This window comes from Diorhabda sublineata, chromosome X (genome assembly GCF_026230105.1).
Source record: "Diorhabda sublineata isolate icDioSubl1.1 chromosome X, icDioSubl1.1, whole genome shotgun sequence".
Taxonomy (NCBI): domain Eukaryota; kingdom Metazoa; phylum Arthropoda; class Insecta; order Coleoptera; family Chrysomelidae; genus Diorhabda; species Diorhabda sublineata.
This window is the reverse complement of record NC_079485.1, coordinates 32,755,203-32,779,337: the sequence shown is the minus strand read 5'-3', so window position 1 is coordinate 32,779,337 and position 24,135 is coordinate 32,755,203. Positions and strand designations below refer to the sequence as shown.

Below are 24,135 nucleotides of genomic sequence, written 5' to 3'. Positions count from 1 at the left end.
ATTAACACATTCGTCATCCTAGAAATGGCTAAAATGGTAATACTCAATTTTAAATTTATTATGATCTGGAAGGTGAATTAAAATGAATGTTTCATAATTTGTATACTTTTTTCCAAAAAAAAAAAAATTTTTAATAGGCGGTCACTCGCCACTGGAATAATTTCATTACACTGAGCCGAATCGGTCACACGCTGCTGGGCACACATCTGACTCAACGAAAATGTATTTAGGTAGTGAGAGACAAAAAAATATCTGTGGTTGATTTCAGAAAAGCACTCTTGTCTTATCTTTGTACAGAAACAAGTCACACAAAAATAGCAACTATTTCAAGATCCAGACAGATTAAGCATGAGCTGAAACGTGAAGATGGTCCAGTGAGGATGACTAGAAAGTAGTGTAATGCATGTTATCACAACAACGTGATAAGCCATGACAGAAAGTACGCAAAAAATAAAACAAAAAAAGTAGCAATTTACTATCCTGAATGCCCTTCCCAACCCCACTACTGTTTGTTGTGTTTCAACAAAAACATCGTTATTGATCAAAACATTTATTTCTGTTCATGTAAATATGTTTGTAGTAGTCTAACATTAAAGCTTTTTTTATTTTTGTAACGTTTATGAAAGAATATTAAAAATGTTATTTTTTCAATGCATATTTTACTATAGGAACCTATATTATCATGTTTCTAAAATATGTATTCAGGCCAATCTACAGGAACATACAAAGGGGTCATGCCGGTCACCCAAAATAATAAAACGCACATAAAATGTGCCTGGTGACTCCCACGGCGATGACTGTGTTAAGTTAGTCACAGATCTTTGGACCATTATTTTTCAAGTCTTCTTCCTTACTTTGGAGGATAAACACAATGGTGATGTATTTACCTCTAAGAACAGTTTAAGTAATTACTCCCCCAGCTCCCTGGTTAACACCTGCCCTCAAGGCACTAATAGGCTTAAAAAAAACTTGGAGATACATTGAGACTATCCGAGTCAGTCAGAAGAGAAAAATGAGTATCTCAAGTTTCTGGATGATATAAATGATACAAAGGCACTTTAGGGATTTAGAAATATTTACTCCAGAATATCCTCAAATCTGCCTACAAGTTTGTAATAAAGCAATGAGATCAATAAATATTTATATCCTGGCTAATGCCTCGATGAATATTGAATTAGATCTTTTCTGAAGATACCACACCGATCACGCGTAATAACGTCGAAAATAGTTAGTGGTCACAATCATCTCCTTGCTAATGCGAGCCATTGAGGATGTAATTCAATGTACGTCGCGGCATTAGCCAGAAAAGTAGTTGTTTTCTCCTTTGAAGAACAGTAAACAATAATTTCGAATTAATAAAATAAAACATAGTAAAAATCATGTTTTTTCAATAATCACATCACCTACTTCTTTGCTTCGGCCAAAGCAAGTTGCTCTAGTTCTTCTCGAGATTGTACATGCAAAGGCCGATTTTCTTTTTGGCTGTGCCAATCTGTTGATTAATTTTGGAATTTTGAAAATGTATGAGTTATTAGAGATTGGTCAAAACCTAGTTGCAAGGAGAGCTTTGCAACTACTGACTAGTTTTGACGTTATTACGTCTCGTCAAAGTGGTTTAACAACTCTTGAGACCCCAAGACAACGTCAAAGAGCGTCGTTATTTGGTTCATGTAGTTAAACATTCTATTATCGACGACTACGCTAGATTTCTACCTGACCAGTGGTTCGTAGTTGGAAGTGAGGATGGCGCCAATTAGCGTTCGCTTGAGAATGCTGGACAACGCGACCCAAATAGCAACGCTCTTTGACGTTGTCTTCAGTTTGGGTCTGAAGCCTGAACGAGAGTTGTTAAACCACTCTGATTAGACGTAATAACGTCGAAACTAGTCATGGTTCATGGGGATGTTTATATCGGCAAAAAGGTCGATTGATATCACGCTCTTCAGAGGAGATGTAATTCAATATTCGTCGAGGCATTAGCCGGGAAAGTAGTTGTGTTCTCTTTTGAAGAACGACTGAAAACAACAAAATCAAACAACTAATATGGTATGAACATGTAAAAAGAATGCAAAAGAACAGGTCTTATAGTGGACAACAGAAGGGAAAAGGAGAAGAGGAAGACTAAGAAGAAGCTGGAGAAACTAACAGAAGATCTATAGCAGAAAGATGTCGAAGAACGTTGTAAACCGAATTGAAACACAAGATTGGCACATTAACAATCGGAGAATAAATATTTTGTGAGCTACCCAGGCGAAACGGCCAACTTGTCAAGTTTTTTAGACTAGTATATTCAAATAGCTTAAAATTGACATAACCAATTATGGACACGTAGAATGCGATGTAAGAGAAGTAGTCAGAGCAAATTAGTTCGCAGAATGTCTTCAGAACATTGTATGGCGGGATAAACACCCAAGACATAAAATAAAAGCACGAATTTACAAAGCAACAGCAGATTTCTACATCGGAAAGATAAAAAAAACGAAGCGGCTTTTGGAGACCACAAAGTTGAAAATTCTCAGGCAGATTTTTGTGTCACAGCGTAAAATACAATGGGAACCAACATAAAAATCGAACTGGGAGTCGAATAGAAATCGATCACGGAAGAGGTGGAATGACAACTTAGTGTCAGGGTTAGGAGATATATTGAAGAAGGAATAAACCTATTATGGAAAAAAGAAGAAGATGAATAAACATTTTATTTTTGTTGATTTTGACATGGAGTCTGGGACGTGATCCATACCTTAAACAGCAAAACAAAACTATTAGTAAATTTATACAGTTTTTCGAATGATATCGATTTTTTCAAAATTGTGAAGACTAACTTGAGATTTACAACCACAAATGCCTGAAGAACCAGCTTTACAGTTAACTGTTTGTTCTGAATAATAGTTTTCCCGACTAAGGTCATTTTCTTCTTCACCGTTTTCACAGTCATGTGCGTATTGTTTACCACTCCTGAAAATTTTATATTGGGATAGAGAAGTTTCATAGAAATATGGTCAGATACAGGTTTGGTAAGCACAGAGTTGTCTTACTGGTGAGTGATGGCTGCAAGTTCCAGCTCGTTTGGTCACTCGGACAACAATTAGTTTTTTGAGAACATTGTAAGTTTTCTAGTTCACCTACAATTAACAAGTCAACGGTTACCATTTCATATTAATACACAATCTGATTATAAAGTATCACAACTTGCTTATAGTAAATATTAGCTGACTTGATAGACTTCGTACTGCCTCATTCGATAAATAAAAGGCCTAAACTTGTATAAAATATACTCAAAACAAACAAAATGGATCCTTTTTTTATTAAAACAAATAAAAAGAAAATACTCGGTATCAATGACTTCCAACGACTGGCCTTGCGATTTATTTATAGTCATTGCACCGGCCAGACGTACCGGAAATTGTAAACGTTTAAAATCGATTTTCCCTTTATGACTTTTCACAATTCTGACATAACAATACGAATATTTTCTTGATCTGTCTCTGGTCATCAGTGCGGTAGCTCTTTGCACGTGATTGACTTAAGTCTTCTCCTCGGAATCATAAATTTCAATTAATCAAAGTGAGAAAAGTTCTCGCGCAGTCAGCAGTAAAGTGTCACTATCACAAATCCCTTAGATAAAAAAAAAATCTGAATCTGACCCGTAAAACTCTCTCCCACTCTTCATGCGTGCAATATGTTCTTTAGCCCATTGCAACCTCTTCATTTTATTTTGGCGTTTCTTCACTGCTACTCTTAAAAAAGGGAAGCTTTCACTGTCGTAGTACTTCTCTAGATTCGTTGATCTGAGCTGTTGTCTCTGGGCCTGTGAGACGTTTACTAATTAACACAATACGTTTATCTTCAGCAGTTTTGGTTTTTCGAGGCTATCCTAAACGTTTTATATCGCCAAAGCTCCTGGTGGTTGCATATTTTTTTACGTTGCAGTCCACGGTACGTCGAGGTATTTTTAATTCAATGGAAACGGCGCGAGTTTCAACTGATAGTTCGATAACGAAAAAAATTCGTATACGAACTTCACAAATGTCTAGGTCCAAAAATTATCTAGCACGTTCTTGCATGTTACAAAACTTACTAGGACTAAACTAGAATAATAAACACCAGTTAAATAGTAATAAACAAATCAAATTTAATTAAGGACTATGTGGTGAACAAAATCTTGCTTCCTTCCAACACTTAGATGAAGATTAACTCAGGAACATGATTTTCTTAAAAGATGTACAGTAATAATCGCATTGTGTTTAGTTGTACGTTGACTTGAAATATAGTTTTTTGAAAACAACAATTTGTTCGTGTACCATTTACCTTGTCAGTTATTTTTTCACTTTCCAACCTCGCTAACTGTTCAGTTCGCATTAGTAATGTTTCAGTATGTAAGTCAATATCCAAATCTTGAGAAATTTCATCCATGTTTAAAGTTCAAGAGAATTAACAAACTGGAAAGAAAATTGAATAAATCAATATAGTCATTAAGTACTATTGAAATTCAGATTTAACTATAAAATTAACATAAAAACATTTTTGAGATTAAAATTTTTTTAATTCCGACGATTACTATAAAATATGACATATTCCATACAGTTTTTATTCAATGATAATTGAAATAAAAGAAGTTTCTGAAAACTAAATTATAGTAAGGGTACCCCACGACGAGTTAAAACTATCTGTATATGGCAAAATACTTATAGTGACAAAATAACTTTGTTATTTTGAATAGAACACCCTGTAGATTAATACATTTTTGAAATCTATGTGATATTTTATTTCGACAAATGCATACTTTTTGAGTTACTGTTTTTGTAAAAAATTTGACTGCTGCAGACCCTTATAAATTATTTTTTTACGAGGATTCCCTCGAAGATATGAAAATGGTTTTTATTCAGCTGCTTTTAGCAAGGTCAGACGTATTCGAATCTATGTTGTAAGAGTTTTCATCTATACAGGGTGTGTATAAAAAGTTTTCAAAGATTAACTTTTTAAATATCAAATATCTTTATTTCTTTAAATACAACTACCCGATTTTTTTATTCTAATGCATTCAGGGGTAAAAAATAAGGCAAATTCATGCATACTTTCCAAATAGTAAATGTTTTCTGTAAATTTTAAGAGATTCAGAATTATAATAATAAAAATACATAATATAATTCTATTCCTTTAAAACACTTATTAAACTGTCTTTTTTTTAAATTTAAAAGGGCACTTTACTTCAATATGACAGGTACTGTTAATATATCTATCTGGATTTGCCCTCAAAAAGCTACTTGTTTGATCTTTCCCCACTCAATAGCCTGAATACCACTTAAATCATATCCCTCAAAAAGGCTTGAAAATAATGATTTCAAGAACTAGTTTCTTTTACGAGCAGCAATAATCAAACCAAATTTGCTTGTCAGCCTATACTTTCTGGCTTTGAGCCAGTTCTCCTTTTGTGATTGGCCTCTTTTCAGTTGCTCCTCTTCTTTTATTGTTTTGTTCATTACTTCACAGGCTTTTTTAAGGAGTTCTTCATTGCCAGATGTAGAATATTTCTCAGAAAAAATAATTTTCTGGATATCTGGAAAAGTATTTGTTTTGACTGAGGGCTCAGAAATCAAATACAATGTAAACCCTACTGGATTGGTATGTCCTAAGCTATTTTTAAAGCCAATAATTTCAGTACCTGTGGCTTGTCTACCAACAGCCATGTATCCATTCTTTTTGGCTTATATATCACAAAGTTCTTCGACTTCTTCACTATTTAAAGGTTTCTTCTGATTCCACTTACTTGCTTTATCAGTCACACTGATATTATAGTGAGCATGTAGACACAAAGCCATATGGTGAAAAACTGCTTATCCTCTTGGACAAAAACACTGGACATTAACAATTCCATAATCACAGTCAACATAAAAGTTTTTATTTTTGGACCAAACATTTACCTATATCCTTTATTTTGTTTTATTACAAGCTTACTTCTGTTTGAAAATATACCTCCAATTTATAAGATTTGTTTTTTATGCCTGCTCCAACTTCTCCTTGAGTTAAAACAGAGGATATTTCACATTCAAACAGCATTTTTTTCAACATAACTACTCATAAGAGTTTTCACCTTTTTGAAGTTGGGCCATATTTTCCTCGGAAAACTCAACTATAACAGAAAGATTTAACGTGCTTCGATGCTACTGAAAAAAAAAAGAAAATATGTTAATCTAACATAAAACCTAGTGAAGAAAGTTGTAAGTAGATATCTGAGTAAAGTTGTAATAAATTTTCACGAAAGGCCCAAAGTCTTAGAATAAAGATTATTTCTTCCAGACTTTAATAATACAAAGTATTTTTTATTTATTTAGATTTACAAATAAGTTTCAAATAATGATATAATCTATAAAATGAAGAAATAGATAATTGTATTTATATTTCCTAGTTGAGAGTTACTTTTTCATAATTTTTAGATAAAATATGCACGTTTACTTACTTTTTTAAAAATAGTTTTGTTTAAAAACACTTAGAAATCCTCAAAATCAACAGTAGACTAACGAACAATGTAATTTAAATGAGACTCAAAGTTTATTTAGATATAGGATTTCACTTATCAATTTAGGTAACGTCACACTAATAGAGCGTATTGGACTTTATTTCCAGACCTGTATATAACAGATAAGTTAGAGAATAAAAGCAATCAACTGATTAATTTCTGTGCTTGGTTATTTTTTATCCATTCTTATAAACAGTGTGATTGGCAGACTACAGAGGCTTGCGATTCATATAGCTTTCAGGCTTTCCGATATAAAAATAGTTTATAGTTATAAAATACCTGTTTGTTGATAATTGCACTTAAAATCTGTTACATGTCCGATTCATGAAAAAAATTTAATTATAAATTAACAATAAAAATAAAAAGTTTTGTAGTTGCGGTTTTAGATTAGAACTCGATAATAATGTCTGATCTAAGATCCGGAATCAACTGATAGGTGATCTACTTGATTCCATATCGTAGTTTCCAATAAGCCTCCAAGTCCATATAAGTTTACAGTCTGGTTCCGAAGTGAGATAAAGTAATTTTGTCTAGTATAAAAGTGAGATGGGCAATAAAAGTATACAAGCAGTTGGTACCAATGTTAGTTGATTATTTTCATGTCCACCATTATATGGCTTGGTTTAACGAAAAGTGAATAATTTTGTAGTTGATTATCAAAAACTATGCTAGAATATTGTAACAAGTTGAATATTCTCATAACATAACAAATGGCATCTTATAATATATTGGCAACAGTTATAAGTATATGTGAAAAATATACCATGGAGAACATAATTTGAAGATAAATCAAACAATAAGAAAAAGCCGCGGATTATCAATCATAAGATTAAGGGAGCTAGCTTTCATGTTTTTTATAATTTTGTTACCAATAGTCTCGCTTAAAATGAAAATATATCATTGTGTTGATTATAAGACTGTTAATATTATACTATTAAGAGTATAAATTGAAGATCTGGTGATTTAAAAGTGTGATACAAAATTTTCAGCATGGAAGACTATAACAGTGAAGCCCTGAAAACGGTCGAGGACGTAGCCAATAGTATTCCCATGGGTACATCAGATATGATTAAAAATGATGTTTTGAATGAACTTGAATATCAGAAAATTTCTAGTGTAAATAGTGATAATCAGATGGGTGTAATTAGTGAAAATATAGCAAATATGAATTATCTCCAAACTGGTTTAGAATCTAACATGTTACATACAACTATGAATCAGAAAACAGAAGAATCTTCCAGTGTACATAATAAAGAGTTGGACATAGGTTCTCCAAATATAGAATCTGAATTGGAAAAAAATAGTAGTTCTGCTGGTGATTCTATTGAGAATATAATTAATAGTGGAACAGTTGATGAAAACTCAGAGAAAAGAATGGATTGTAGTGAAAATGTGATTGAAAATTTCAATACTTCTGATATTACTAGTAGTAGTAGTTTTATAACCAGAGACTCTGTAAGTGAGGTTATTGAAAATACATGTGCAGGTCCAGATGGTTCATTACATTCAGACAATAATTGTGAAGGAAATAGTCAACCTATAGAAAGTTGTGTTATTCCAGAATCAATTATAGAAAAACAATTTCACCAAACTTCCAATCCTTCCAATGATTTACATGAATCAGAAATAAATACTTTTCATTCTGAGAACTCATCGAAAGATAAAGGTATTGAACTTGCAGAACAAAGTCCGGGATTAACAATGTTGGAAGATCTATCAGAAATTCCAAGTGAAAGTTTTCCAGATCTAGAACCTGATAAAGAAAAATTGACAACTGATAGTGAAATTGCTACAGGTACATCTGATACTAATTCAGACAGAGAACTTGAAATCATGGATTTTCATACAGAAAGTATTTCCACTCAGGTATTTCTGTTTTTAATGTAATATATATTTTTGTACAAAAAGAATATATTCAATTTATTTTCATTGTATTAGTACTTATTTTTCTATGTTATGGATGTTATATACCCAAAATATTTTGAACACATCTTATGGCATTTCAAAATTTTTATTTAAATTATAATTGTGTCAATAATATTAAATATTTTTTACTGTTATAAACTTGATTTCTAAAGACATTATGGTGTATTTATTGGTAAAATTGTTCACTGGACTTATTTGAATGAAATTTGATTCAGATTCATTTAAACCAAATTAAATAACCATATATATAATATTCATGTATGAGGATGAAACATTTTGGGGAAGTACTGACCAAAAGAGTTGCTTAAAAATTTTTGTAGAATAAATCTTCTATTAAGGCAGTTACAACTTTATGGGTAAGCAAGAACATATCTTGTTGACATAATTCTTTTAATTTTTTTATTTGAAATTATGCATCGACCAATCAACCACATGGGTCATTAACATCATTAAGGTTTGCAAATAGTATTTTATACATAAACTAATTTAAATCTATATGAATATATAACTGAGTCTCTGAGCATTGATCTATGTTAAAAAGTCTTTCAAATTATGCACATCACATTAGGATCCTAGGGTCTGATAGTTTGTCAGAAGGAAGTTGCGCTTGATGCCCTTGCATTCTTAATTGTGGACACTGAGAAAGTAAGTGTTTCAAAGGAAGTATTTCATTGCTGTAGCTGCATTTTAGTTTAGGATTCTTGCTGATAAGATGGCCGTGTGTTAGCTGGTTGTGGCCTAGGCGAGGTCGAGTTAGCAGCACTTGGTTTCGTCGATTTTTAGGTAACACGGACCAGGCCTTTTTTGACTTTTTTACTTCATTTAATATACTTGTCCATTGGTCTTCTGACACACTTCATTTTGGATTTTATATCCAAACTCACTATGATGTAAATAACTAACTCCATTATGTCACTTTTTGCGCCTTCTGTGCCATATTTATCTGCTTTTCGTTACCATGGATTTCAATTGGGGATGGAATAATGAAAACAACAGTTTTGTTCAGTAAAATGAAGTTCCTCTCAGATTTTAGAAATAGTGGAGTGGTCTGAGTAGGTGGTTGGTATGACTTTTAGAGCACTGAGAGAATCCGAAAGAATGAGGTTCTTTATAGAATTGATAGTGAGTTCTTAATTAATTAAATTGGAACTGTGAATGTTCCAACTGGACACTGGATTTCTTAGCTTCCAAACTTCCAAAATATATTTTTTAGGAAAAACAAAATAAAAAACCGTTGGAAGCAACTACTTCTGCAAATCAAATATTATTGTCAGAAGAAAAAAGTACTGATGTCATAAACATAGATGATACAGAAAAAGATGATATAGTAGAAGAAAAACAAAATGTCATTGAAACAGAAAACAGTTTAGAGAGTCCAAATGATAACGAAGAGAAGCAATCGCAGAAAACTACTTCAAATATGTCAAAATGCAGCAGCAATAATTTTAGTGAAAATGTAGTTGATAATGAAAATGAAAAGGAAGAAGTGTCTGCTACAAGTAAAAATTTTCACACTGATCTCTTAGATAGTAATGAAAACAGGGAAGGTGCAGATGCTGAATTGTGTATAATACCTGATACAGAAAGAGTTATATCTCAGGTAATATTCATTTTGTAATTTATTTAATAATTGATTATGCAATATAAAGTACAATTGAACATAACAAATAGATAAAAGTAATACCCAATAGACATTATTTTTCTTTTTTAAGATTAAAGTGCTCTCCAATCCATGTAGGTCTAGGACATTATACAACTAATTTAACTATCAAATTCTATTTCTAAAGTTCTTTATTTTCTGTTACTTTTCTTTAACCACTTCAGAATATATTTTCAGAACTAAATCTATTCACGTGTTTGTTTATGGATACAACTTTGTAATTCTCTCGATTCAAATAGTGCCTAACCTAACCTAAGCTAACAATAATACATGTAGAAAATTAAATTTCTCTAAACTATAATTGAAAGATGATGCCAAAGTATTTTTGTTAACCTTAGAATATTGTTATATAATTTTTATTTGTTCTCTGAGAGTAAACATTTACAATGTAATTATTGAATAGAAAGAACATTTGTTTATTAATTTTCTGTTGTCTCAATGGTTTCTTAGGCTGAAAAAGAAGCCGCTTCATCTATTCCACCTCTTCGTGATATCAGAGAAGCAAGTGCTCAGTCACAATTCAACGATATAATCAGTCCTTCAGATCACAATAACTCACCCATTGTTGTGTACAAATATGAGAAAGATGATTTGCAAATTTGTAATGAATGTAAATTGGTAAGTATAATTAAAAATAAGAGACTTGCCAATTCATATATAATATTTTTTAGAAAAGAAAAGTAAAATATTACTGTTCTATGAAAGATGAAGAAACAAAATATCTATGTGATGATAATTGCTTAACTATCTTTAAAAGTAATCAAGAGGATAAGGTTGCTTTAAATTGGGAAGATGGTAGTTTAAGAGTTAAAGATTTTAGTGGTGTTTCTAAAGACCCCCCTTCTCTTTCATTTATCAGAAGATGTGCAGCTTGTAATAAAGAAACAAATGATATTGTACAAAATTTGACTTGGGAAATTATGGATTTCTGCAATGAATTTTGTTTGACAAAGTATCAAAAAGACACTGGCTCTTATTGTTCAAATTGTAAAGGGGATGTAAAATCTAACTCACTTGGGAAATATTGCGTGCGATTTGGGAATGACATACGTCAGTTCTGTACAAGTTTATGTCTTGAAAAATATAAAAAAGGATTAAAAGTTTGTTCATACTGCCAGCAAGACACCTCAGGTACCGGTACAGGATTTTTAGCACCAGTTGGTGATAAAGGCCAGTTTAAAGACTTCTGTTCTCAAGCATGTATGGAAAAATATGATATTATGACAAATGATAAACCTCCAAAAGTCCTCCCAGGAACAATTTGTTCAGTTTGTAAAACTGAAAAAACAATTTCCATACAGTTTGAATTGGATGGAATTCCCAATTACTTTTGTGGGGAACCATGCTTTGTTGCTTTCTGCTTCGTTAATAATATTTCACCAGGAAAGTGCGCTATGTGCCGTAGACATTTTCCAAAATCTATCTTGGAAAAACATACAATGTATTATGATAATGTTCAACATAGTTTTTGTTCGACTAGCTGTGAAAATATTTACATTATTTCTCATCGAAAGATTGTACCTTGTAGTTGGTGCAAAGTGAAAAAATACAATTTTGACATGATTAGAAGATATTCAAAAGTGGGATCCGTGATAAATATGTGCAGTGTAAACTGCCTTGGTTTATACAGATTGTCTATAGAGACAAATTTAAGACAAGATTGTTGCAATTTTTGTCAGAAATCCACACATGCCATGTATCACTTATCAATGTCAGATTCTTCAGTAAGGAATTTCTGCTCTTATAACTGTGTTATAAACTTTCAAAATCAATACCCCAAACAACTATTGGCTGTAAACAGTGGAGAATATCCTATTCCCACAGGAATTCCCAGAAAAAATAAAAAGTTCCATGGATCTGACTCAGGTAAGCCTTTATTACTCTTTTTAAGTTTAATAATAAATATAAAATAAATATGGCTGTTAAAGGTATGAATACTGTTTTCCAATTTAGAGGGTTTACATAAAATGAATAGAATATAATAAATAAGTTAATTGCTGTAATAAAAAATCATTTACAGCTGTTCCTGGAGATGCTGTGCCTATTCCAATGATTACAAGTGTTCAAAGTCTTGCAAACACGAATGGAACATTAGGCAATTCTTCAACAGTTCCTCCTAGCCTCACTCCTATCAACAGTCGATCTACTCGATCTAAAAGTTCTCTTAGTTCACCAGTTATAAATTCCACACCACAAGTGATAAACTCATTTTCTGAAATACCATTCCAAGTTCAAATCAAACATCATTTTATTGTTAGACCAGCACCTCTACCAGAACAAAGAAATGTTAGTACAATGTGTTATACTCATAAATTGAATAAAGGTATAACTGCAAAACCTACAGTGATGGATCAAGAAGTGCAGACTGAAGAACGAGAAGCAAAGAAGATTCTTATACCAGTACCAGTTCCCATTTATGTACCAACTCCCATGCATATGTACAGCACCCCAACACCTGTTCCTGTGCCTATCCCTGTACCAATACCTATTCCTATATTTATTCCTACTACCAGGAACTCAGCTGCAGGAATTATGAAAGAGATTAAGGTAAAGTTGATGTTTTATATCATTAAAATTGATAAGAGCCAATCACACTCATTTTAGAAAATTCAAGTTAAGATACCCACTGATCCATATGAAGCTGAACTTCTTATGATGGCAGAAATGGTTGCTGAAGAAAAGAAAGACGATATAACAGATTCTGAAAGCGATGTTGATGATAGTGGAGGTCCAGAAGACAGCTATAGTCCTGAACCAGTAGATCATAGTAATACTTTTGGAGATGACATGTTACAGATGGCTCTTAAAATGGCTACAGAGCTAGATGAACCCGCTGTAGATCTAGAAGGAGCATTAACTGCAAATACAATAACAGGTTTCTGAATGCTTTAATGATCTATATGTTCTAAATTATGAATTGGATGTAAACATTGTATTGAAATTAACATACAAAGAGGATTTTAGTAATGGCAAGTTAAAATTCTGTGGTACAGTTTTTGTAAAAATTCTTGAATATATTAGATTGGATATTTACAAAAAAATTGACATTACTAAGACGCTTCGTAAATTAGTCCATAGAACTCTAATCTACTTTTCTATAGCACCACAAGGTGGTGAACAGCATCACAATCAAGATGAGAATGTTGATGATCCTCAACCTCTGCACCATCATATGATTGATAGAAGTCCTTCTGCAAGAGGTAGGAAGAGAGGCATGCGACAATCGAGAGGTGGAGCTAAACGAGGAAGAAGAATGTCCCATCATCAAGTCGACATGCCCATGATGCAACATCATCAAGTACAACAACCTCCACCACCACCAGAACCTGCAGAGAAGCCTGATGCAAATATGTGTCTCAAGGTAAACTCACTATAGTGAGTGAAACACATAGTATGGTCCATGAGTTGACCTCAATTAGTACACATCAGTAACAAGCTTTACACGAAGTTTCAACTTCCTGCTTTGATCCATTTTATTATATGAGGATATATTGAAAAATTCTTAACCTACTATAGAACCAAACAAAATTTCAATGACAAAATATTTTATTACTCAACATATTCTCCTCTCAATTGGATACATTTATTATAGCGAACCTGCAACGTCTCTTGAACTTCCAAAAAAAAATGTTTCTTGCTCTGCAAATCATGAATTGTTTGCATGGCACATGAGATTTGTGTGCAGAACCAGAGTGTAGCCGTTCTATCTATTGTTGCTTTGTTTCTGGATTGTAGGAATGTACCCAAGTCTCATCCATAGTAACAATTCAGTTTAAGAAGTCTACATCGTTTTCAAATCGAGCACAGATCGAACGCAATGCTTCTACCCTTGCACGCTTTTGGTCAACATCCAAACATTTGGGGATCCATTTTGCAGCAATTTTTCTCATGTCCAATTGACTTGAACTATATGATGAACGCGTTCGTATGAAATATTCAGTGCTTCAGATATCCATTTTAGCATAATTCTACTGTCACTAAGGGTATTAAGCATATCTTCGTACATCTGCTTACATCTTAACCCTTTTAAATACAGGTACTTGACGATGACTCGATACTCTTAATTTTTCGATTTTCACAATTTCGGTGGACATCTTTTTTTGTTCCAATTTACTGCGTAACTCTGTTTTACTTTTTTGACGTCAAACTTTACATTGACACTTCTAAGTTTTTGTTCGTTGCTATAGTAATGCAATATTTTGTTTATGCATGGAACTGGTCTAGGCTAACTAGATATCAATACATCCTCGTAGTATAGCTTGAACGATCACTCAGTCAAGTTGTTTTGAAAACGTCTCTAATTAAGTTTCGCACTGTCATAAAATTTTTCACTACAGAAGGATTAACACCAACACAAATCAGAAACAGAATAATTCTGTTTACAAAATCAGCCGAGATGTGCCCTTGCTTCATGGCATTGCTCCAGTCCACACTACTTCGCTTTCCAAGGCTGCTGTACATGAATGTCTTCTTGCAAGTCAATAGAATGTGGAGTGCCCCAAGGCTCAGTACTAGGCCCTATTTTGCGTCTTCTGTTTATAAATGATGTCGCAAATCTAGACATCAGTGGTAATATCTTTGATTTCATGGCACTTCAAAGGACCATATCTAGTGACCTAATCACCCTTAAATCATGGTGCCATTCTAATCTTCTCTGTCTCAACATTTCTAATACTGAAGTTTTATCATATAAAAATACATTGCTGCTTTTTTTTATCAAATAACACCACCATTGACGTCGTTGAATCTGTAAAATTCCTAGGGCTTGTTGTGGACAATTCCTTTAAATGGGAGTTACATATTGCCGCTTTTTCTAAAAAATTAAGTTCCTCCTGTTTTGCGATAAGATCAGTTTTCAGAGAACTGAATTTATCCATCCAACAGTTTATTATGCCCTCATTGAGTCGTATCTCCCATATCACCTTCCCTTTTGGGGTACGTGTGGTGCGACTCAATTTGAGCGAATCTTGAAATTACAATTAAAAATCTTCCTTCCTTATTCATCTTTGAATCCGTTTGCTTAATTCGTAAGCACACTTCTTCAATTTCAGAAAGTTCGTTGCACGGCCATCCTCTTAGGAATTAGTTAAGGGCAATAGTTTACAATGCAAAAAATGCACAATCACTTGCCAATTGAAATCAAATCGATATCATATTTTTCCGCATTCCGCAATGATTCGATTGTAAACAACTTCTATTCTAATAATAAAATTTAATACCGAGCATGCTGCATACTGGTTTAATTTTGCTATGGACTTATATAGTAATTATTAGCTATTACTATTATCTATAATTGTATTGCTCAATGTGGTTTTCTTTTATATATTGAAATTTTATTTTATTTGTATCTCTATTTAGTTATATTTATTTTTGTTTTTTTAGTTTTTACTAGCTTTTGTCTACAAATTGTAATAATTTTTCGACAATAAAGCATTTCTCTCTCTCACACACACACACACACACACACACTAAGATTGAACACCTATCATATAGCTCTGATCTGGCTTTGTTTGACTATTTTTTATTTGCAAAGCTGAAAACCCAGTTAGGAGTAAACGATTTAACAGCGACAATGAAATAAAGATGCATCATATTTTTATAGTGGCATAGAACCTTTAGTGAGACGTCTTGAAAAGTGTGTGGAAATGAAGGTAGAATATATTGATGAATAATCAGTTCTGATTTTCGTCCTTTCTTCCTATGTTAGGCTAAAAACTCATGGGCCACTCTACATATATATGATATCAACTTAATTTATAGATTAATGGATTTTAATATTCTTCATTTCAGTATACATTTGGTGTTAACGCATGGAAACAGTGGGTAACCACTAAAAACGCTGAACTGGAAAAAACACGACTTGTGAAGTTATTCAAAACTGAAATTCTCCAACTCACTGCTGATGAACTCAACTTTTCACTTTGCCTATTTGTTAAAGAAGTTAGGAAGCCCAATGGAGCTGAATATGCCCCAGATACTATTTACTATTTGTGTCTTGGCATTCAACAGTACCTGTTTGAAAATGGCCGTATTGATAATATATTTTGTGATCCTTACTATGAGAAATTCACTGACTGCTTAGACGAAGTCGCTAAGAAGTTTTCGGTACTCTATAACGACTCTCATTACATTGTAACTAGAGTAGAGGAAGAACATTTATGGGAGAGTAAACAGTTAGGTGCTCATTCACCTCACGTACTACTTAGTACTTTGATGTTTTTTAATACAAAACATTTTAATCTTACAGTAAGTATCTACATATTTTTTGATTTCTTTCAATTAATTCTTCTCGTTTCCATTTTTAGAGTGTTGATGAACACATGCAGTTATCTTTTTCACATATTATGAAACATTGGAAAAGAAATCCCAATCAACCTGGCGCATCAAAAGTACCTGGTTCCAGAAATGTACTTTTGCGGTTCTATCCTCCACAAAGTGCGATACGTAAGCTCCAGATCTTTTTTATACTTTCAAGCTGATTCATTACATTGTTTTCAGAAAATAATGCTAGGAAAAAGAAGGTGTATGAACAACAAGAAAATGAAGAAAATCCTTTAAGATGTCCTGTAAAATTGTACGAATTTTATTTGTCCAAATGGTAAGTGATACAATAAATTGTAAATTAACATAAATTAATTTTTGAAAAACAAGATAAAAATTTATTTTCACAAAAAAAATTAAGATTAACGGGACAAATTAGAAAATATATGATATACAAATAATGAAGAACATACAGTAGTCTTAATCTTAACTAAACAAATAATATATATTACAAAATAATTGCACTTTGAATCCTCTTATCTGACTGAACATTGCTGTTTCCGGGTCCGTCACTATTCAATCCTCAAGATTAAAAAATGATGGGAGTTATTTGGATAATTAATGCTAAAAGTGTATAAAGTATAAATTATGGTGGATGTCTTTTAACCCTCAATTTGTCAAATAGTCTAGATATTTTTTGCTAATTTGGTAGAATCCTTCAAAATAAATTTGGTTCAAAATTTGTATATTCAAAAATTTTTCTTCTTCGCTTTGAAGTTTACAGTTTTCTGAAATTCTAATGATTGATGGGCGGTTGATCTCAAAGTATTGATCTTACATTTGGTTAACACCTTTATTGTAGGTATTTCATTTGTTATTTGTACTCTAATAGGTTCTTGAAGGTTCATGTCAATGGCATACTTTGAGTGAATGGAGTCAGTAGTTTTTTTTTTATTTGAATTCTTGTCGATAGTAGTACTTGTTTTCCAGTATCTTCTTTTATGAGCGTTACTTATTTACGTGGTTTTGGCCAAGTATGGGTGTATTGGACAGAGTTCTGTGGTTTCCGGGTTTAATATGGGTATATGGAAATTTTGGAATTTATTCTTTATAAATTGTATGTAAATATGTAAATACTTACTGAATTACTGAATAGTGCAAATCAATTTGCAGAAAGCATATGAAGTTATTTATATCATCTTTAAATGTAATTAAGTTTTGACAATCCAGATTAATTTTTAACGGTGTAGGGTAGAACTGTAGAAAGTTATTAAGTAGGTTATTATTTCATTTTCTGTTAATATATGGACTTTTTCTAAATTTTCTTGATTTTGCCACAATGTTGATAGTAATCTTTTATAGTGATGAATTAATTTTTTCATATATAGATATTTGCAAATTGGTTTCATGGATATATTTTTCATTTTGCTGTGAAATATATGTTCCTCTATTATATCTTTATCTTTAATATATTATTTCTGAGACCTTTTAATATGTTTATGATTTTAAATGTTCTTGATTTTAGGTTATAGTTTAGTATTTTACAAAATTTTGTAATATAGAAATATTGCCTTGAGGTTTCTATCTGTTTAACTTCTTTTCTTAGTTTTGTTTTAACGTAGAGAAAATTTTGATTGGAATAATATAATGCCCTAATTGTATTTAGTTTTCATATTATTTTTTCGTGGAAAAGTATTTTCTTTAGTTCTCCAATTACTGTATATTTATTTCAATTGAATAATATATAAAAATTCCCCTGTTTAATATTTATATTTTGTTTAATTATAATGTCTTGTATTGTATACCATACAAAAACATAATATTTTAAAAGTATCCTTATTATTTCTTTCAATTTTAGAATCAACATTATTCTATTCAATTTATTAATATTTAAATAATTCACTCTAAATATTGATTACAACTTTTGAACATATGATATTCTTTGCAGTAACAATCTGATTCATTTAACTATTTTTCAACTAATAATTTTTTGTAATAGCTGTCAAATCGTGATTCATAGTCTTCTCAAAGTCTGTCATCAATAATCTTTTTAGGTTTTAACTTTTTTTTGGAAGTTTTATTTTGAGAAACTTAACAATCTAAAGGTATATTATTACTTCAAAACTCTCGTTGTAACCATTACCAGTTTCAAGTTTGTCCTAATGTAATTCATTATCAGTTCTTAAATTATGTCTACTTTGTGTGTATTGTTTACCTTTTGTTTTTCACATATTTTATTCATTTGAATTTCGAAATGTATGGAATTGTTATTCTTTCAATATATTTCGCGATAAAAAGTGAATTGATAAAACTAGTTTGTACCTCCTACACAACAATTAGCAACTCATTCTTTGTATTTTATACTGATAAATAACACTAAATAAACAAAAAAAACTGAAATGGACTTTAACACATCGGCGATGGCCCTCACTTTACAGCCAAGCCAGACAATTATTAACTCTAGTGAAACACTGATGATTCAACCTGGATGTTTTACAAACCACCAACCAATGGCGTACGTTTCGCAATTACAAGTTCATAATTATCAACTGCCACAGCCCCAAACATTGTGACAACTTTATCCCGTATACCAATATTAATCATTTAGTCATTACACACCAAATCAATGATGAATATTATTTCAACGCTCGTCAATAAAATATCCTAATGGCACAACTAATTAAACTCGCCGAATGGAACGCCAATGGCTTATGTCAACATGCACAAGACATTAAAATATTTATACAAAATAATGACATATATATCATGTTTGTAGCAGAAACACAGTATAAATGAAAGCTACTTTAAAATACCAGGCTATATTACATATCCTACAGAATACCAGAATACCCAGAGGGTACAGCACACGGAGGTACCCTATTATTGTTAGACATAAACTTAAACATCGCACACCTGAAGCATACAGAAGAGAAAACTTATAAGCCACCACAATTTGCCTTCAGACTCATGCGGGTAACAGTAATATCAGCTACCTACTGTCCGCCCAAGCATAATAACAAAAGACGAGAATACGAAAAATTTCTCAAAACACTAGGAAGGAAATACATAACTGGCGGAGATTGAAACGCCAAACATACCCAGTGGGGTTCCAGAGTAGTAAACAGCAAAGGTAGAGAACTACTCGCTGCTATGGAAACTAATGTGGCAAACCACCTCAGCACTGGCCCAGCGATCCAAGAAAATGCCGAATTTATTAGATTTTTTGATTATAAAAGGTATTAATATTAACCAACTCAGATAGATTCTTCTCTAAACTTATCATCAGATAATTCGCCAATAATTGCTTCCATACATAGCAAGACTGTACAAAATACAAGACCACCTAGGCAATATAGTCACAGAACAGACTAGTCAAAATTTAGAGAAAGTGTAAACTTACAGATTTTAACATAAATTTCGTTAAAAACGTCGGATAAAGTAGACCAAGCAATTTACCAACTAACTGGAGCCATACAAAAGGCCACAAGGGCTGCAACTTCAGACAATAGTCGCTCAGAAAGTACAATTAATATTCCTATTGTAATTAGACAGAAAATAGCTGAAAAAAGACAGTTACGAAGAAAATGGCAGAGTTCGAGAAGTGAAAACGATAAATCCAAATTAAAGAAAGCCACGAACAATCTGAAGAAGCTGCTTTTAGAAATCAAAAATAAATCAGTCCAAGACTGCTTAGGCTCTTTAACTGCCACTGAAGCCACAGATTATTCCCTTTGGAAGGCGACAAAGAAACTAAAAAGACCGCAACAATTTTACCTTTCAGTACGTGATAGCAACAGAAAATGAGCAAGGAATGGCATAGAAAAGGCAACAGTTTTTGCTAATTACCTGATGAAAATATTTGAACCAAACGAAGCAGACTCCGCTATGGAAGAGATAAATGACTTTTTGGGCACTCTTCTGCAAATGGACTTACCGATAAAAAAATCAGTCTAACGGAAATAAAAAATACAATTAAGAACAACTTAAATCCAAAGAAGGCACCGGGGTATGATCTTGTGACTGGTAAAATATTACAAGAACTTTTAAGTAAAGGTCTCAAAATGCTACAACAGATCTTTGATGCAGTTTTAAGGTCTAGTCACTATCCCGGTCAATGGAAACTATTGCAGATCATAATGATACCAAAACCAGAAGAGTTAACATCATATAGGCCAATAAGCTTACTACCTATAATTTCAAAGGTATTCGAAAAGTTCCTTTTAACATGACTAACCCCAGTTCTAGAGAACAAAAAACTTATATTCCAGATCATCAATTTGGCTTTAGAGCAAGACATGGCACAATAGAGTAAGTACGTCGAATGGTTCAGGAAATCAAAAATGCGCTAGAAAAGAATTCCTTCCTCTCAGCAGCTTTCTTAGACATTAGTGAAGCATTCGATAAGATCTGGCACGAGAGCCTACTCTACAAGATAAAGAAACAAATACCACATTTTTTTTCCCCTCCTAAAGTCATATCTGACGGATAGGTTCTTCCTAGTCAAGTAGCAATATCAATATACGCCACTACATCCCATCACTGCTGCCGTACCGCAAGGATGCGTCCTGGGACCTATCCTCTACCTTCTGCATACCGCAGACCTTCCTTCCAGTAGGGACACAAAAGTTGCAACTTTTGCAGATGACACTGGAATCGTGGATTTACATCCACATCCTCTTGAAAAGCATCTCAAAATCTCCAGAATAATCTTAATCAAATAGAAATCTTATTAAAAAAATGGCGTGTCAAAGCAAAAGAAGCCAAGTCTGTTAGGCATCTTAAATCACGTGATGAGTGATATTTTTTTAATTATAGATTGAAAACGACTGAATTGTATTAAAATGTATTCAAACGATTTCAGTGGTAGTGAATTGGTGAGGGGATAAGTAATAAGAAATTTAGAATAAAAATTAATGTCTACTAAATTGAAAAATAGATAAAAAAAGATATAATTAACTTATATTGTGGCAAAATAGCGAACTTTTCATTTCGTAGAGAGAAAAAATTGTATATATGTCTCGCGGAAAGGCTCGGGTAACAAAATTTCTCTGCCGAGAATACCCTATTTTTTCCCTTGGCAAATAATGTGTTATTTAATCTTGGTTGATTTCAGTATACAATAGTACGTTCTTTAATGTTAGTTTCTATTATCTCTTTTGACTTGTTTATGAAGTTTTCTGAAAATTTTGATTATGTTCTGCATCGTTTATTACAGAGTGAGCGAAATATTCGAAGCCATTCTTTGTCGTCAGTTTAATTTTCATAATTATTAGTATACAATTCTTCAGATACAAAATTGGTCTATAACTTTTGTTTAGGAAGTTTTGATTATAATATTGAGGTTTGTTTGCATTATTTAGAGAAATATAATTACTATTAATTATTTCTAGTATTGTAAAAGATACAAAATACTGAATTGAACAAATTAAAAGAAATATGATGTCTTAACTAAACAAATAGTGTACATTATAAAATTATCACTGACTTTGAGTCTTCTTATCTAACTAAACATTGTGGTTTTCAAGTCCGAAACTAAGACTTTTAAATTTTTTTGTTGATCATATAACATCACAAATGTATAGTTTTTGGAATATTGAGAATAACTCGATTCATAAAAATTTTAAATGGTTATAGAGGTTACTATATAGTATTTCTTTAAATATGTTTCAGCATAAGTTTCTGATTATTGCTTGTTTCATTGTTTCCTTTTGTTAATAAATATAGTAAACATTCAGTTTTTATAGAGTAGAATCCGAACTCAACAGTGTTATTAAAGACATAAATGTTTAATTTTGTTTTGTAATTTTACATAAGACAATATATTTCCCTGAGTTTTACACATGTTAATCTGGGAATTTTTTCATTATGTATAAAAAATAGAATACATAGATTCTTTTTAAATATGAAGATTATTATATATTGATTTTTATCCTATTGTAGGCTGGCAAAAGTGATCAAGGAATCCTTGTGATTAACTAGATTGACTGTCAGATCTGTAAATATGTATCGTAAAATAATGCATTGAGAGACAATTAATTGGACAGGATTCTTGGAAATTGTAGTATACAAAAAGACAAATTTCAATTCTATATGCAACATGCTAGTCTTGGTTGAATTTTTGTCTTTAATCTAAAAAGGCTACTGAGCAGTGTTTTTTGTCAGTTTGATTTTTTACAAATTGTTCCATTTGACCCAACCTTGTATTATAATTGTAATTTTTTGTCAGGAATCTACATAGTTTATGGACGTAGTGGTTTACATTGCAATTGTAGATCCAGTATTACTATTATTTTTGAATATTATCAAAATAAAAAATATGTTTAATTTGATTTGCAAGATTTTGATAATATTTTGTTTATTTTTTTTTAGCCCCGAAAGTGTTAAAACAAGAAATGATGTTTTTTATCTTCAGCCAGAACGTTCTTGTGTGCCAGACAGCCCAGTTTGGTATTCTACAATGCCATTACCACGAGAAGCACTTGAAAAAATGCTTCATAGAGTCAAAATGGTTAAAGAAATTAATGTAGCTCTTCTCACCAGCTAAGTGAATGTATAACTCATATTGTGTGTAGTAATGTTAAAAGAGAAATAATGGTAATCAACTTTATTTTGACATTGATTCATCTGCGTATGTTATATTATGTATAGGGTAATAGTAAATATACACAATTTTTTTAGCACGGGTAATTGATGAATTTGTTATTTTATCCTGAAATTTTTCATCTCATTACTTGATTAAATTTTGGATCTGAATATTTTATTAAGAGCATAAAAAACTTCAACTTGGATTGAAGCATCAATATATTCTTATGTAATATAATTTATATGTTTTATTTATAGAGCATTGATGGTATTTAAGAAAAAATGACAAAACACTAAATTGAAATTATAAAACCTGAGTATTTTTTGATGTTTCATCAAATTTTTAACAGTTAGTCCATCTATATATTACATTATTTATCACTGCCTCTCTGTTATCATCTCCTTCAGATGAAATTATCAGCCTTGTATATTGAAATGAACTCCATTTAGGTGAAAAAGAGAAACTTCGTCATGAATGACTATACCTTTACTATTTGACACACATTATCGATTGTGGCCTTGGCGACTTATTAATCAAATCGCATATTACAAACTATGTGCATTACCATAAAAAATATCTACACATAAATATATGGTTTGACCAGAAAAAAATATTTTAGCTTATAACAAAAAAAAGATTGTATTAATAGGAAATCGACGATTATAATGACATATTCCAAATCATTTATTTTTGACGAATTATAAAAAAAATATCAACTGTCAAGGAAAACTTGACGGAAGTCGGAACCATGTATCTAGTAATCTTTTTATTCTTAGTTTTATAAAGTTCTATTTATAAAAAGCTTCTATATCAATATACGGATGGAAAACGTCAAACAGCAAGTTATATTTTATAACATACTGGATATGCTGGCTCTGTAAAGTGCGGGGGAAAATGTTCAGTAATTTTAAATATGGCAAGTCATTATAAGACTCATGTCTGTGCAGCTATCATAAACTACCGAAATCTGAATAGAAATATTCAGCATGTACAGTTATAAAAACTTTTAATTTGAAGATGATGGATATTATTCACAATAATTTTAATAAAAAACAACATAAGCAGGTTGCTAGTGATTATACAAAATTTCAAATAGTGCTTATATTTGTATTAAAACATATTAAAATGTAATTGAGAAAAAATGTATTCAATCTGGAAAGTAGAATGACAAATCTAAATGTGTCCATA

The 24,135-nt window shown here is 31.7% G+C and overlaps 1 protein-coding gene and 1 long non-coding RNA gene across 6 annotated transcripts; one reads left to right on the top strand and one right to left on the bottom strand.

Annotated features, from left to right (window-relative positions):
- Positions 1 to 537: 537 nt before the first annotated feature.
- On the bottom strand, positions 538 to 6,951 carry LOC130451660 (uncharacterized). Of its 4 annotated transcripts, none has more exons than XR_008910770.1 (4): positions 6,458 to 6,917; positions 5,974 to 6,164; positions 4,309 to 4,439; positions 538 to 3,122 (listed from the first exon to the last, which is right to left on the bottom strand). It is a non-coding gene; the product is annotated as an uncharacterized LOC130451660 (long non-coding RNA). The 4 variants fall into 4 exon arrangements; XR_008910773.1 differs by lacking the exon at positions 538 to 3,122 and having other exon boundaries at positions 3,261 to 4,439; positions 6,458 to 6,626; positions 6,797 to 6,948; XR_008910772.1 differs by having other exon boundaries at positions 538 to 4,439; positions 6,458 to 6,951.
- Positions 6,952 to 7,011: 60 nt separating this feature from the next.
- On the top strand, positions 7,012 to 23,243 carry LOC130451659 (zinc finger MYM-type protein 3). Of its 2 annotated transcripts, none has more exons than XM_056790816.1 (11): positions 7,012 to 8,383; positions 9,657 to 10,043; positions 10,554 to 10,721; positions 10,775 to 11,969; positions 12,124 to 12,650; positions 12,708 to 12,978; positions 13,205 to 13,464; positions 15,894 to 16,349; positions 16,409 to 16,547; positions 16,602 to 16,701; positions 22,734 to 23,242. In XM_056790816.1, exons 1-11 carry the CDS (start codon positions 7,508 to 7,510, stop codon positions 22,906 to 22,908), a joined length of 4,554 nt encoding a protein of 1,517 aa, XP_056646794.1. In that variant the 5' UTR covers positions 7,012 to 7,507; the 3' UTR covers positions 22,909 to 23,242. The 2 variants fall into 2 exon arrangements, with proteins under 2 accessions (XP_056646794.1, XP_056646796.1); XM_056790818.1 differs by having other exon boundaries at positions 7,094 to 8,383; positions 13,214 to 13,464; positions 22,734 to 23,243.
- Positions 23,244 to 24,135: the final 892 nt, after the last annotated feature.